Source organism: Triticum aestivum, chromosome 6A (assembly GCF_018294505.1).
Source record: "Triticum aestivum cultivar Chinese Spring chromosome 6A, IWGSC CS RefSeq v2.1, whole genome shotgun sequence".
Lineage (NCBI taxonomy): Eukaryota > Viridiplantae > Streptophyta > Magnoliopsida > Poales > Poaceae > Triticum > Triticum aestivum.
In genome coordinates this window covers 494,579,545-494,592,664 of record NC_057809.1, presented here as the reverse complement: position 1 = coordinate 494,592,664, position 13,120 = coordinate 494,579,545, and the positions used below count along the sequence as shown (strand labels likewise).

Here is a 13,120-nt window from a genome sequence, read left to right as displayed (position 1 = left end):
TTTTGAAAGGTGGGTTGGCGGATTGCGTGGCGGCCAGCGTGTTCGCGCCTCTTCCACACCTTCCCCCCTCCCGCCTCCTCCTACCTACCCTCTTCTCCTCCCGCCCATACCTCCGCTCGTCGCCACTGTATTTATTCGCGGAAAGCAGCCATTGCCCTGTGTAGTCTGTACCTAATCAAGCTCCTCCACCCTCGCTGCGTATACGAACTCGCGAGCCGTTGTTTGTCTAGTGCAGGCAGGCTCTGCTCCTTGGCCATTCCGGGAAGCTCTCCGTCTCTCGTATAACAGAGGATCATGATCAAGGTCGCGGCGCCGGAGGTGCAGCAGCCGCAGGCCGTCGCCGCAGCCGAGGCGGTCTCGGCGGTGGTGCCGGAGGCGACCATCTTCCGGTCCAAGCTTCCGGACATCGACATCCCCAGCCACCTGCCCCTGCACGAGTACTGCTTCGCCAGGGCGGCCGAGCTCCCGGACGCGCCGTGCCTCATCGCCGCGGCCACGGGGAGGACCTACACGTTCGCGGAGACGCATGCGCTCTGCCGCAAGGCCGCCGCGGCGCTGCACCGGCTCGGCGTCGGCCACGGGGACCGCGTCATGATCCTGCTCCAGAACTGCGTGGAGTTCGCCGTCGCCTTCTTCGGCGCGTCCTTCCTCGGCGCCGTCAGCACGGCGGCCAACCCGTTCTGCACCCCGCAGGAGATCCACAAGCAGCTCGTCGCCTCCGGCGCCAAGATGATCGTCACCCAGTCCGCCTACGTCGACAAGCTCCGGCACGAGAGCTTCCCGAGAATCAGCACAAGCGGCGGCGACGACACGCTCACCGTGATCACCGTCGACGACGAGGCGGCCACCCCGGACGGATGCCTGCCCTTCTGGGGGGTCGTCGGGTCCGCCGACGAGGGCTCGGTCCCGGAGGTGTCCATCTCGCCGGACGACGCCGTGGCGCTGCCCTACTCGTCGGGCACGACGGGGCTGCCCAAGGGCGTGGTGCTGACGCACGGGGGCCTGGTGTCGAGCGTGGCGCAGCAGGTGGACGGCGAGAACCCGAACCTGTACATGCGGGAGGGGGACGTGGCGCTCTGCGTGCTGCCGCTGTTCCACATCTTCTCGCTCAACTCGGTGCTGCTGTGCGCGGTGCGCGCCGGCGCGGCCGTGATGCTGATGCCCAAGTTCGAGATGGGCGCCATGCTGGCGGGCATCGAGCGGTGGCGCGTGACGGTGGCCGCCGTGGTGCCGCCGCTGGTGCTGGCGCTGGCCAAGAACCCCGTGGTGGAGCAGCACGACCTGAGCTCCATCCGGATCGTGCTCTCCGGCGCCGCACCGCTCGGCAAGGAGCTCCAGGACGCGCTCCGTGGCCGCCTCCCGCAGGCCATCTTCGGACAGGTGCGTGTGTACATATCTGCCGCCCGCGTGATCCGCTGTTTTTCACTCCAGCATTAGAACATACTCTAGGAACTTGAATTAGCATGAATTACGAGTTTGCATTGTAGACGATCTTGAATTACTCCAGCTTCTTCTTTTTGGCGGGAAGTCTTGAATTATCTTTTTATTTGCGACGAAAATCTTGAGCTAGCTTGAGATAGAGCATAGGAACATCTCACCACACTTCAACTGAATCTAACTGAAGCGCATTTGATCGAAGAGAGGACGGTCAGTTGTTCCATCTTGACTGCAAAATTTGGCACAGATTATTCACTCCATGCCGCTGTGCAACATGCCCACAACCCACGGCACGCTCGGCCATCAGTTATGTGATCTGTATTCATTCAGTACTGCTCGAACATCGCTAGCAACGGTGAGGGCGTTCCTGAACAAGTAGCCAAAAATGGCAGCTGCACGGGCTGTCGTCTTGCAGCCGTAGAGCGACGTGTACTAGCCCGTCCACCAGGGCCATTCTGCTCGTATATGTGCCAACGCAACGCCACACGCTCCACCAAACTAGCGCGTATACGTGCAACGCCACTGCCCGCTCCTTCCACGGAGGCGTGCAACGCGTGTGCGAGGCATGCACATGCAGCAGCTTCAGGCTCCACGTACGCACGCACCAAGCGTACGTACGTACGTACATATAGATACTCAGCTAATCTACGTCGGATGAGTATAGAAGCTGCGTGCCGTGTTGGGAAAATGGCACTGCCGTACGGTTCACACAATCACACGTCGCGTCGATGAGACGTTGGTTGCTCAACTAATCCATGTGAGCCGCTCGCCGCTCGCCGCACCTACCTGGATGGTCCCGGCGCGTGCGTCGCGTGGTGGCGCGCGTCCCACCGTACCGGCCAGGTGGCCACGGGCGCGAAGCTGACACGTGAGGTTGTCGCTGTGCGCGCAGGGGTACGGGATGACGGAGGCCGGGCCGGTGCTGTCCATGTGCCCGGCGTTCGCGAGGGAGCCGACGCCGGCCAAGTCCGGGTCGTGCGGCACGGTGGTGCGCAACGCGGAGCTCAAGGTGGTCGACCCCGACACGGGCCTCTCCCTCGGCCGCAACCTCCCCGGCGAGATCTGCATCCGCGGCCCGCAGATCATGAAAGGCTACCTGAATGACCCCGTGGCCACCGCCGCGACGATCGACGTCGAGGGGTGGCTGCACACCGGCGACGTCGGCTACGTCGACGACGACGACGAGGTCTTCATCGTCGACCGCGTCAAGGAGCTCATCAAGTTCAAGGGCTTCCAGGTAAACAAACACGACATCTCTGAAGACGTGCACGGCACCACTTTCTACAGTATGACTTAACTAACACTGTGATGATACCCTGTACGTGCAGGTGCCGCCGGCCGAGCTGGAGGCTCTGCTCATCGCGCATCCCTCCATCGCCGACGCCGCCGTCGTCCCGTAAGACAACTATCATCTCAGTAATGTCTTCAAGTACATCACTTGTTCAGCTTCAAGAACAAGATCGAACTGGCCTGGGTAATAAACTGGGTGCGTGTAAATGAATGGATGGCAGGCAAAAGGATGACGCCGCCGGCGAGGTCCCGGTCGCGTTCGTGGTGCGCGCCGCCGACTCCGACATCGCCGAGGAGGCCATCAAGGAGTTCGTATCCAAGCAGGTAGTCACACACGAGAGCAGCTACAGAACCTTGGTCGCTGAATCGATCGGCCATCTCTGACCACGGTTAGTTTGCCAATTTTCAGGTGGTGTTTTACAAGAGGCTGCACAAGGTGTACTTCACCCATGCGATCCCCAAGTCAGCGTCAGGGAAGATACTGAGGAAAGAGCTCAGAGCCAAGCTCGTCTCCCCCGTCACTGCCTGAACAACTACTATTACTACATCCAAGACGTCATTTTTGGACGGACGGCAATTCCAAGATATACATGTTTCGCCTTCTTTGTCATTTGGAAGATTGTAGTACCACGCGGAGTGTATCGCCTGTGGCTGTTAGTGAGGCATGGAGGAGGAAAGTTTTGTCTGTCCATACCATGTTTTTGTACGCTACTCTCTCCATTGAGGAGCACCACTACCACACATGTACTGGGTTCATCATGATGTTAATCAGGATTGGTTCATTTCGACCTCAACTTGTTTTGGCCAAAGCTTAAGCAATCGCCTGAGTGAGCACAGACAGAAAAGCAAATAGCTACGTACGCCTAATTAACGCAAACTGGAAGATGAGAAGTTTGCAGCAACTTATCAACTGAACAAACTGTGGACGACAAAGTATCATCGTATGCAAATAAACAAGCGACCCAATCCCTAACTGAATGTACGTGCAGTGCAGTCTTCTACCGGATGAATACAGACATCGTTCAGCAGTATAAAAGGCAGCAGACATGCTGTGTATCCCTAATGGAACTCCGCAACTTGCTGGGCCGGTATTTAGAAGTTGATTAGGTCATCCTTCTTTGGGTCCTGCCTTTTGGACACGTCCTGGGAACTGCTTCCTCCCTTCTTGCCAAATATCATCTCATCGAGATCATCGAGGATATCATCATCGCCGCCTGACATTGCTCTAGCAGCAGCTGGTTTTCTGACCAGGGCATCCTCATGGCCAACAGTCACGGAATCTTCATGCTCCGTGGCAATTGGTATGACCACTGGCTGTTCTGTACGCGCCGAAGCCATGGGCTTCTTCATCTCTTCGTATTTGGATAGCACTTTCAGGACTTCATCATTCACACTCAAGGCCTCGAAGAGCAAGGCCTCATTGTCCCCAGCCGTCTCGATGAATCTCTGGATAGTATGTTGAGATTGGTAGCATTGTTGCACAAGAGTGGTTGTTAAGTCATCCTGTGGAAGTCGCAGAACCAGTCAAAACACAATAGCAGATAACCTTCACAGTTCATGAATATCACTTTCAACTTCCAGATAACAGAATCAATCATCACTAGCTTCTTGTCAGTTTAAAACCATGTCCAATAAAATGTACTTTAAAGTTTGAAATATTACAATGACAAAGCATGTTAGATTAGTAACTACTTCCATTTGCACAAAATACAAAGAGTGAGTATTTTTAATAATGACTGGTTTTCACTGTTTCTTGCTGTTAATGTCATCAGTATCAGGGAACATCATTCGTGCTCAATAAAGCAGTAACCAACAATAATTAGATTTTCTAAGTGACTGGCAAATAAGCAATCCAGTTTAGGTAGTACTCCCTCCGTTCCTAAATCCGTATATAGTCCATATTGAAATCTCTAAAAACACTTATATTTAGAAACAGGAGGAGTATGTTACAGACCCACTCCATCAGGACAACAGAGTAAAATGAGCACCCGTTGTAATAAAATGAGCAAAATACTTGCAACAGATTTTAAGAATAACAATGAACTGCACATGCACATCACCTCATGATTACTAAAGTACACAATCATATCTCATCCAAAATATCATACATTGAGCCAAACCAAGTGACAGTACTAGCCTGATCTATCAGCAGCACAAAACAGCAACAAGTACAGAAAGAAATTGTTAACTGCAAAAGCTGCTTGAGGAAACCGATCTCACACATAGAAACTGTTATCAATAAGCAGACATCTGTGTGTACAGTATAGTACAGTCAAAAGTATCTATACGAGCTTGGGATAAAGTTATACAAAATCCAGTTACCTGCAAAGCATCCTGCTGAGGGGAGGATGAAAGAACAGTTGAAAGAAGTTCCATGCTGTTACGGGCCACATCGAAAGCTTCCTTTGTTTCTTCAGCAGTATATGTATGCACATGTACATCTTCGAATATCTGCTGGGAGAAATTTGCAGCAACTTCAGCTTCAGCAACAGAGCGTGGTGGAGTAAATATGGGGGCCAGGCTCTCATTGTCACGTCCAGGAAACCGAATTCCTCTTGATTTCAGGCTCTGTAAAAAAAATAGATTAGCACAATGTACTTGTAACCACCAAGGCACTAACCATTACCAACGCACTAATCATATGGGTTTATTATATTACCATCAAAATGGACACTGAAACAACTTTTGGATTATGATATTATTTAGCACAACTGAATAAACGGCAAAGCTGCTACCAAATATACTGAGTGATTCACAAGGTGATGAATAAAGCAATGACTGCTAATACTAACCACCAGCTTCTAACCACAGAAGTATGAAATTATTAAAGAGAGGTCTGAGTGGTTCCACGAAGCGATGTACCCCTTTGCTAACGGCTAAAACAACCCTCAGCAGGTTGGTCCTAAATTGGATTCCTTCCTTGCTTACATAATGGGGCAACAGAGATTATCGTGGCTTTATTTTTAAAGCAGGGCGAAAGCCTATTTTGAGGAGATTATCGTGGCTGATTTTTTTATGAACAGGTTGGAAAATTAGCCTCACTGACACGGGACAAAATTAGCAAATCTAAACATAATACACCAATTTGTACTGCTGATTTCTCTAGTGATGGAGGAACGAAATAAAGGGGACATTAATTTTACCTTGTAGGTTTGCTCATAGACCGGCAAGTAGCGGAGCTCATCACCAGATTCTCCCCATGCTTCAATGAGCGTGAGGGCCTTGTTCCTGTTATTGACCACCGTCTGGGGGTCATCAATCAGCCTGACCATCTCATCGAGAATCCTCTCGGCCGCAACCTCGGAGAAGGCCTTCTCGCAGTTCTTGACGATGGTCTCGAGGAGGAAGAGGGCGAGGAACTGAACCCTGGCCTCCTTGAGCATGATCCGCTTCTTGATCCCGCGGATGAGGTCGACGCTGTTCACCTTCTCGGTGTTGATCAGGTCGCAGATTTCGAGGTTGGCGGCCCAGTCGGGCCCCTCGAGGGTCTCGGCGGTGGCGTCCTCGACGATCTTGTCGGCCGGGGTCTGCGCCTGGAAGAGCTCCTTCATCTTGAAGCTCATGGAGCTCATGCCGGCCTGCATCTGCTTGCCCACCTCCGACCCGGTGATCTTGAGGCGCTCGCCGAGGGCGTTCACTTTCTCCATCAGATTGTCGCTCATTTTCGCTGCCAATACGCAAAGAAAAATCGCACGGCACCGTTAGATTAACGCGTCGGCGCGGAAGTTCAATCCGAACGAACGAACGAGCAATTTATTTCTGATCTAATCTAATCTAGTAGAGTTGTTAGTAGACCAGAGGGTCGAAATTGAAAGGGAGGGCGCAACCAACCGCCGGGCCGAAATTGGGGGAAAGCGGAGGATCGATCGAGGGTTTGGGGCCGAGACGATACCTTCCGCGGCGAGAATCGAGGGCGGCGGGGGAGGGGGGAGCCGAATCGAACTGCGGCGAGGGCCTCGCACGCGTGGTGGCGTAGATTTGGCCGGCCGCCCCGCGTGGTTTGTTGGTTGGAGTTCGCCGGTGCCTTCCAGTCGAGGTCTCCTTCGGCTTTTGGGGGGGCTTTTGGTGCCGCTGCCAAGTGCCAAGTGCCAACAACTGTTGTACTTTAGGGAGGAGTCGTCTTTTCCTTCCTTCCACGCGCTCGCACCATATTCTTCTCAGAATAATAAAATAACCCGGGCCACTAAAAAAAACCGGGTAGGATTAGGCAGACGGCACGCTCTGCAATTTGACCCGTATGTCTTCTGACTTGGTACTGATAAAGCGTTATGGAGTCAGTGGATTTGTTCATGCACGGTAGTACTCCACCCATTGATAATTCGCCCACATCCGTCGCGGATGGCCGGTCCGGCGTCTTTTTTCACGCAAACCGGGGAGAGACATTTTGCTCCTGTCCGGACCGATGCCACGCACACGCTTCGACAATCATGGCCCGTGCAAAACCCTCTTTCTCATTCGCACCATTTTTCATTTGAAGCAGTTGCCCGCATTTATGCCGCTCTAGAGCGGAAACTCCACATTGACGCCGACGGAGAGCAGATGTGATCTTTCATTGATGAAGGCATTGAAACGGCTTGCCGATCGAGAGCGCCGCCCACGCCGCGTCTCCGGTGTCCGCGCATGTTTAATGCCGGAGATGCGTTATTGGACGGGACGGGATGGTATGTACCGCATTCAAACGGGATGCATGTCTGTCTGTCGGCCGCCATTAAACAGACACATAGGCCAAGAAACCAACTCCGGCCCTCGCGCATTGACACATTCGGACAATTGGGCTCATCCGACATCCGCTATTTAAAGGTGGTCACTCCTAGCTCAAACCACACCACTTTACGCCCGCTCCACACCCTTCTCTGATGCATCATATCCGACATGACTATGAGCGGGAACGCGTTGTGGGAGAGCCTGTCAGTGAAACAGGAGCTCGAGGTGGCCGCCCTTGCGGCCGCCTGACAGAGCCGTCGTGCCAGGCGGATAGAGGCCGACATGCCCGCCAGCTCCCTAGAGGTCTCCGACGACGACCCCACAATGAAGACGGGCTCCAACGATGACTCGGCGCCGGAGCCCGCGCCAGTCTATGCCGGCTTCACCATGGAGCAAGCGCAAACATACTTTAGCGCCGATGAAAGTGCATGTAGCCCCTAATTGTGGTTTTGATAATTAATGACAATCTTTATGGACTAATATTTTCAGTGAGATATATTTGAAGGTATTGTCCTTAGATGGTGCCTCAAGAATATTGGATGGAATCAAGGATGAAGTCCACATATATGAAGATTTATTTGCTCTAAACTTTGGTATTAAATGACAATTTCTATGGAGCATCAAGTGTTGGAAATATGCCCTAGAGGCAATAATAAAATGGTTATTATCATATTTCCCGTTCATGATAAATGTTTATTATTCATGCTAGAATTGTATTGACCGAAAACTTAAAAATATGTGTGAATGCATAAATTACACCGTGTCCCTAGTAAGCCTCTACTAGACTAGCTCGTTGATCAAAGATGGTCATGGTTTCCTAACCATAGACATGAGTTGTCATTTGATAATGGGATCATATCATTGGGAGAATGATGTGATGGACAGACCCAACCGTAAGCTTAACATCAGATCATTTAATTATTTGCTATAGATTTCTTCATGTTAAGTATCAGTTCCTTCGACCATGAGATCATACTACTCCCGGATATCGGAGGAATACTTTGTGTGTTATCAAACGTCAGTTTGTAACTGGGTGATCATAAAGGTGCTCTACAGGTATCTCCGAAGGTGTCTATTGGTTTGCATGAATCGAGGTTGGGATTTGTCACTTCGTGTGGCTGAGAGATATCTCTGGGCCCTCTCAGTAATACAACATCATAAGAAGCTTCATGTGACTAATGAGTTTAGTCACGGGATCTTGTATTACGGAACGAGTAAAGAGACTTGCCGGCAACAAGATTGAACTAGGTATGGAGATACCGATGATCGAATCCCGGGCAAGTAACATATCGCCACACAAAGGGAATTGCATATGGGATTGACTGAATCCTTGACATCGTGGTTTAACTGATAAAGATCTTCGTTGAATACGTAGGAATCAATATGGGCGTCCAAGTCCCGCTATTGATTATGGATCGAAGAGGATTCTGGGTCACGTCTGCATGTTCTCGAACCCGTAGGGTCGCACGCTTAACGTTCGGTAGCGCTAGGGTAGTGTTGAGATATTAATAGTGAAAAGTCTGAAGGTTGTTCGGAGTCCCGGATGGGATCCGAGACATCAAGAGGAGCTCTGGAATGGTCCAGAGGTAAAGATTCATATATGAAAAGTTGTTATCGAGGTTCTGAAAAAAGTTGATACACTCTTTCACACATAAGCCACCTTATATCTTCCTCAAAACAACCACCATACCTACCTATTATGGCATCTTCATAGCCAATCCAAGATATATTGCCATGCAACTTCCACCGTTCCATGTTATTATGACACATACCATCATTGTCATATTTCTTTGCATGATCATATAGTTGGCATAGTATTTGTGGCTTCTCCACCGTTCATATTTTTTTATACATGTCACGCTAGATCATTGCATATCCCGGTACACCGCCGGAGACATTCACATAGAGTCATATCTTTGTTCTAGTATCGAGTTGTAATTCTTGAGTTGTAAGTAAATAAAAGTGTGATGTTCAACATTATTAGAGCATTGTCCCATGTGAGGAAAGGATGATGGAGACTGTGATTCCCTCACAAGTTGGGATGAGACTCCGGACATAAATAAATAAAAAGAGGCCAAAGAGCCCAAAAGAAAAAAAAGAAAAAAAGGAAAAAAAAGAGGAAAAGAGAGAAGGGACAATGTTACTATCCTTTTCCACACTTGTGCTTCAAAGTAGCATCATGTTCTTCATAATAGAGAGTCTCCTATTTGTCACTTTCATATGTTACTAGTGGGAATTTTTCATTATAGAACTTGGCTTGTATATTCCAATGACAGGCTTCCTCAAAGTGCCCTAGGTCTTCGTGAGCAAGCAAGTTGGATGCACAACCACTTTAGTTTTCTTTTTGAGCTTTCATACACTTATAGCTCTAGTGCATCCGTTGCATGGCAATCCCTACTCCTTGCATTGGCATCAATTGATGGGCATCTCCATAGCCCATTGATTAGCCTCGTCGATGTGAGACTTTCTCTTTTTTTTTGTCTTCTCCACACAACCTTCACCATCATATTCTATTCCACCTATAGTGTTATATCCATGGCTCATGCTCATGTATTGCGTGAGAGTTGAAAAAGCTTGAGAGCGTTAAAAAGTATGAACCAATTGCTTGGCTAACATAGGGGTTGTGCATGATAAATACTTTGTGTTATGAAGATAAAGCATGACAAGACTATATGATTTTCTAGGGATAACTTTCTTTAGCCATGATATTTTGAGAAGACATGATTGATTTATTAGTATGTTTGAAGTATTGTTGTTTTTATGTCAACATTAAACTTTTGTTTTGAATCTTATGGATCTGAATATTCATGCCACAATAAGAAAGATTACATGATAAACATGTTAGGTAGCATTCCACATCAAAAATTCTGTTTTTATCATTTACCTACTTGAGGACGAGCAGGAATTAAGCTTGGGGGTGCTTGATATGTCTCCAACATATCTATAATTTTTTATTGGTTCCATGCTACTCCCTACGTCCCAAAATTCTTGTCTTAAATTTGTCCAGATACGGATGTATCTAACTAGATACATCCGTATTTAGAAAAATCTAAGACAAGAATTTTGGGATGGAGGGAGTATTATATTATCCATCTTGGATGTTTTATATGCATTATTATACTATTTTATATCATCTTTTGGGACTAACCTATTAACCTAGTGCCCAATGCCAGTTGCTGTTTTTCCTTGTTTTTGTCTTTTACAGGAAAATCAATACCAAACGAAGTCCAAACGGAACGAAACTTTTTGACAATTTTTCTTGGACTAGAAGACACCTAGGAAGCATCGGGACGAGGCCAGAAGGGCCACGGATGGGCCACAAGCTCACCAGGCGCGCCGTGGGGGGGGGGGCGAGCTTGTGGGCCCACCATGGCACCCGTAACCCTAATCCCAGTTCCAGAAATACCCAAATATTCCCCGTATACCAGGGGGCACACCAAAAAAACTTTTCCGCCACCGCAAGTTTCTGTCCTCGTGAGATCCCATCTGGAGACCTGTTCCGGTACTCCGCCGGAGAGGGATTCAATCACGGAGGGACTCTACATCAACCTTGCTGCCCTTTCGATGATGTGTGGGTAGTTTAGTACAGACCTACGGGTCCATAGCTAGTAGCTAGATGGCTTCTTCTCTCTCTTTGATCTTCAATACAGTGTTCTCCTCGATGTTTTTGGAGATCTATTCGATGTAATCTTCTTTTGCGGTGCATTTGTTGAGATCCGATGAATTGTGGATTTATGATCAAATTATGTATGAATATTTTTTGAGTATTCTTTGAACTCTTTTATGCATAATTAAGATATCTTTGTATTTCTCTCTGATCTATTGATTTGGTTTGGCCAACTAGATTGATTTTTCTTGCAATGGGAGAGGTGCTTTGTAATGGGTCCAATCTTGCGGTGTCCTCACCCAGTGACAAAAAGAGTAGCGAGGCACGTATTTGTATTGTTGTCGTTAAGGATAAAAAGGTGAGGTTTATTCATATTGATTGGATATATCCCTCTACATCATGTCATCTTACTTAAGGCGTTACTCCGTTCTTGTTAACTTAATACACTATATGCATGCTGGATAGCTGTCGATGTGTGGAGTAATAGTAGTAGATGCAGGCAGGAGTCGGTCTACTTGTCACGGACGTGATGCTTGATACGTCTCCAACATATCTATAATTTTTTATTGTTCCATGCTATTATATTATGTATCTTGGATGTTTTATATGCATCTATATGCTATTTTATATGATTTTTGGGACTAGCCTATTAACCTAGAGCCGAGTGCCAGATTATGTTTTTTCCTTGTTTTCGAGCTTCGCAGAAAAGGAATATCAAACGGAGTCCAATTGACCTGAAACTTTACGACGATTATTTATGGACCAAAAGAAGCCCATGGAGTACCGGAGATGCACCAAGGAGTCCCGAGGCCACCACAAGGGTGGGGGCATGCCCCCCGACCTTGTGGACCCCTTGTGGACTCCCCTGACTTGTTCTCGATGCCAACACCTCTTATATATCCCCAAACCTCCAGAACAGAACCAAGATCGGGAGTTCCGCCACCGCAAGCCTCTGTAGCCACCAAAAACCAATCGGGACCCTATTCTGGCACCTTCCGGAGGAGGAAATCATCACTGGTGGCCATCTTCATCATCCCGGCGCTCTCCACGATGAGGAGGGAGTAGTTCACCCTTGGGGTTGAGGGTATGTACCAGTATCTATGTGTTTGATCTCTCTCTCCCCCCTCCTCTATCTCTCTCTATCGTGTTCTTGATTTGGCACGATCTTGATGTACCGCGAGCTTTGCTATTATAGTTGGATATTATGATGTTTATCCCCCTCTACCTTCTTGTAATGGATTAAGTTTTCCCTTTGAAGTTATCTTATCGGATTGAGTCTTTAAGGATTTGAGAACACTTGATGTATGTCTTGCATGTGCTTATCTGTGGTGACAATGGGATATTCACATGATCTACTTGATGTATGTTTTGGCGATCAACTTGCGGGTTCCGTGACCTTGTGAACTAATGCATAGGGGTTGGCACACGTTTTTGTCTTGACTCTCCGGTAGAAACTTTGGGGCACTCTTTAAAGTTCTTTGTGTTGGTTTGAATAGATGAATATGAGATTGTGTGATGCATATCGTATAATCAAACCCGTCAATACTTGTGGTGACATTGGAGTATCTAGGTTACATTAGGGTTTTGGTTGATGTGTGTCTTAAGGTGTTATTTTAGTACGAACTCTAGGGTTGTTTGTGACACTTATAGGAATAGCCCAATAGATCGATCAGAAAGAATAACTTTGAGGTGGTTTCGTACCCTACAATAATCTCTTCGTTTGTTCTCCGCTATTAGTGACTTTGGAGTGACTCTTTGTTGCATGTTGAGGGATTGTTATGTGATCTAATTATGTTATCATTGTTGAGAGAACTTGCACTAGTGAAAGTATGAACTCTAGGCCTTGTGTTCGAAGCATTGCAATACCGTTTTCGCTCACCGTAGGATCGAAAGTATGTCTAGAGGGGGGTGATTAGACTACTTGACCAAATAAAAATCTAGCCTTTTCCCAATTTTAAGTCTTGGCAAATTTTAGCAACTTATCACAAGTCAAGCAATCAACCTACACATGCAATTCTAAGAGTATAGCAGCGGAATGTAAATCATGTGCATATGAAGGTAAAAGGGGAGGAGTTTGAGGGG

The 13,120-nt window shown here is 48.2% G+C and overlaps 2 protein-coding genes across 2 annotated transcripts; one reads left to right on the top strand and one right to left on the bottom strand.

Moving 5' to 3' along the window:
* The first annotated feature begins 112 nt into the window (after positions 1 to 112).
* Positions 113 to 3,521, top strand: LOC123128073 (4-coumarate--CoA ligase 2). The gene is made up of 5 exons (XM_044547985.1): positions 113 to 1,380; positions 2,330 to 2,674; positions 2,766 to 2,833; positions 2,949 to 3,051; positions 3,137 to 3,521. Exons 1-5 carry the CDS (start codon positions 295 to 297, stop codon positions 3,254 to 3,256), a joined length of 1,722 nt encoding a protein of 573 aa, XP_044403920.1. The 5' UTR covers positions 113 to 294; the 3' UTR covers positions 3,257 to 3,521.
* A 91-nt stretch (positions 3,522 to 3,612) lies between these two features.
* Positions 3,613 to 6,925, bottom strand: LOC123128074 (TOM1-like protein 1). The gene is made up of 4 exons (XM_044547986.1): positions 6,620 to 6,925; positions 5,871 to 6,394; positions 5,050 to 5,295; positions 3,613 to 4,230 (listed from the first exon to the last, which is right to left on the bottom strand). Exons 2-4 carry the CDS (start codon positions 6,387 to 6,389, stop codon positions 3,820 to 3,822), a joined length of 1,176 nt encoding a protein of 391 aa, XP_044403921.1. The 5' UTR covers positions 6,390 to 6,394; positions 6,620 to 6,925; the 3' UTR covers positions 3,613 to 3,819.
* Positions 6,926 to 13,120: the final 6,195 nt, after the last annotated feature.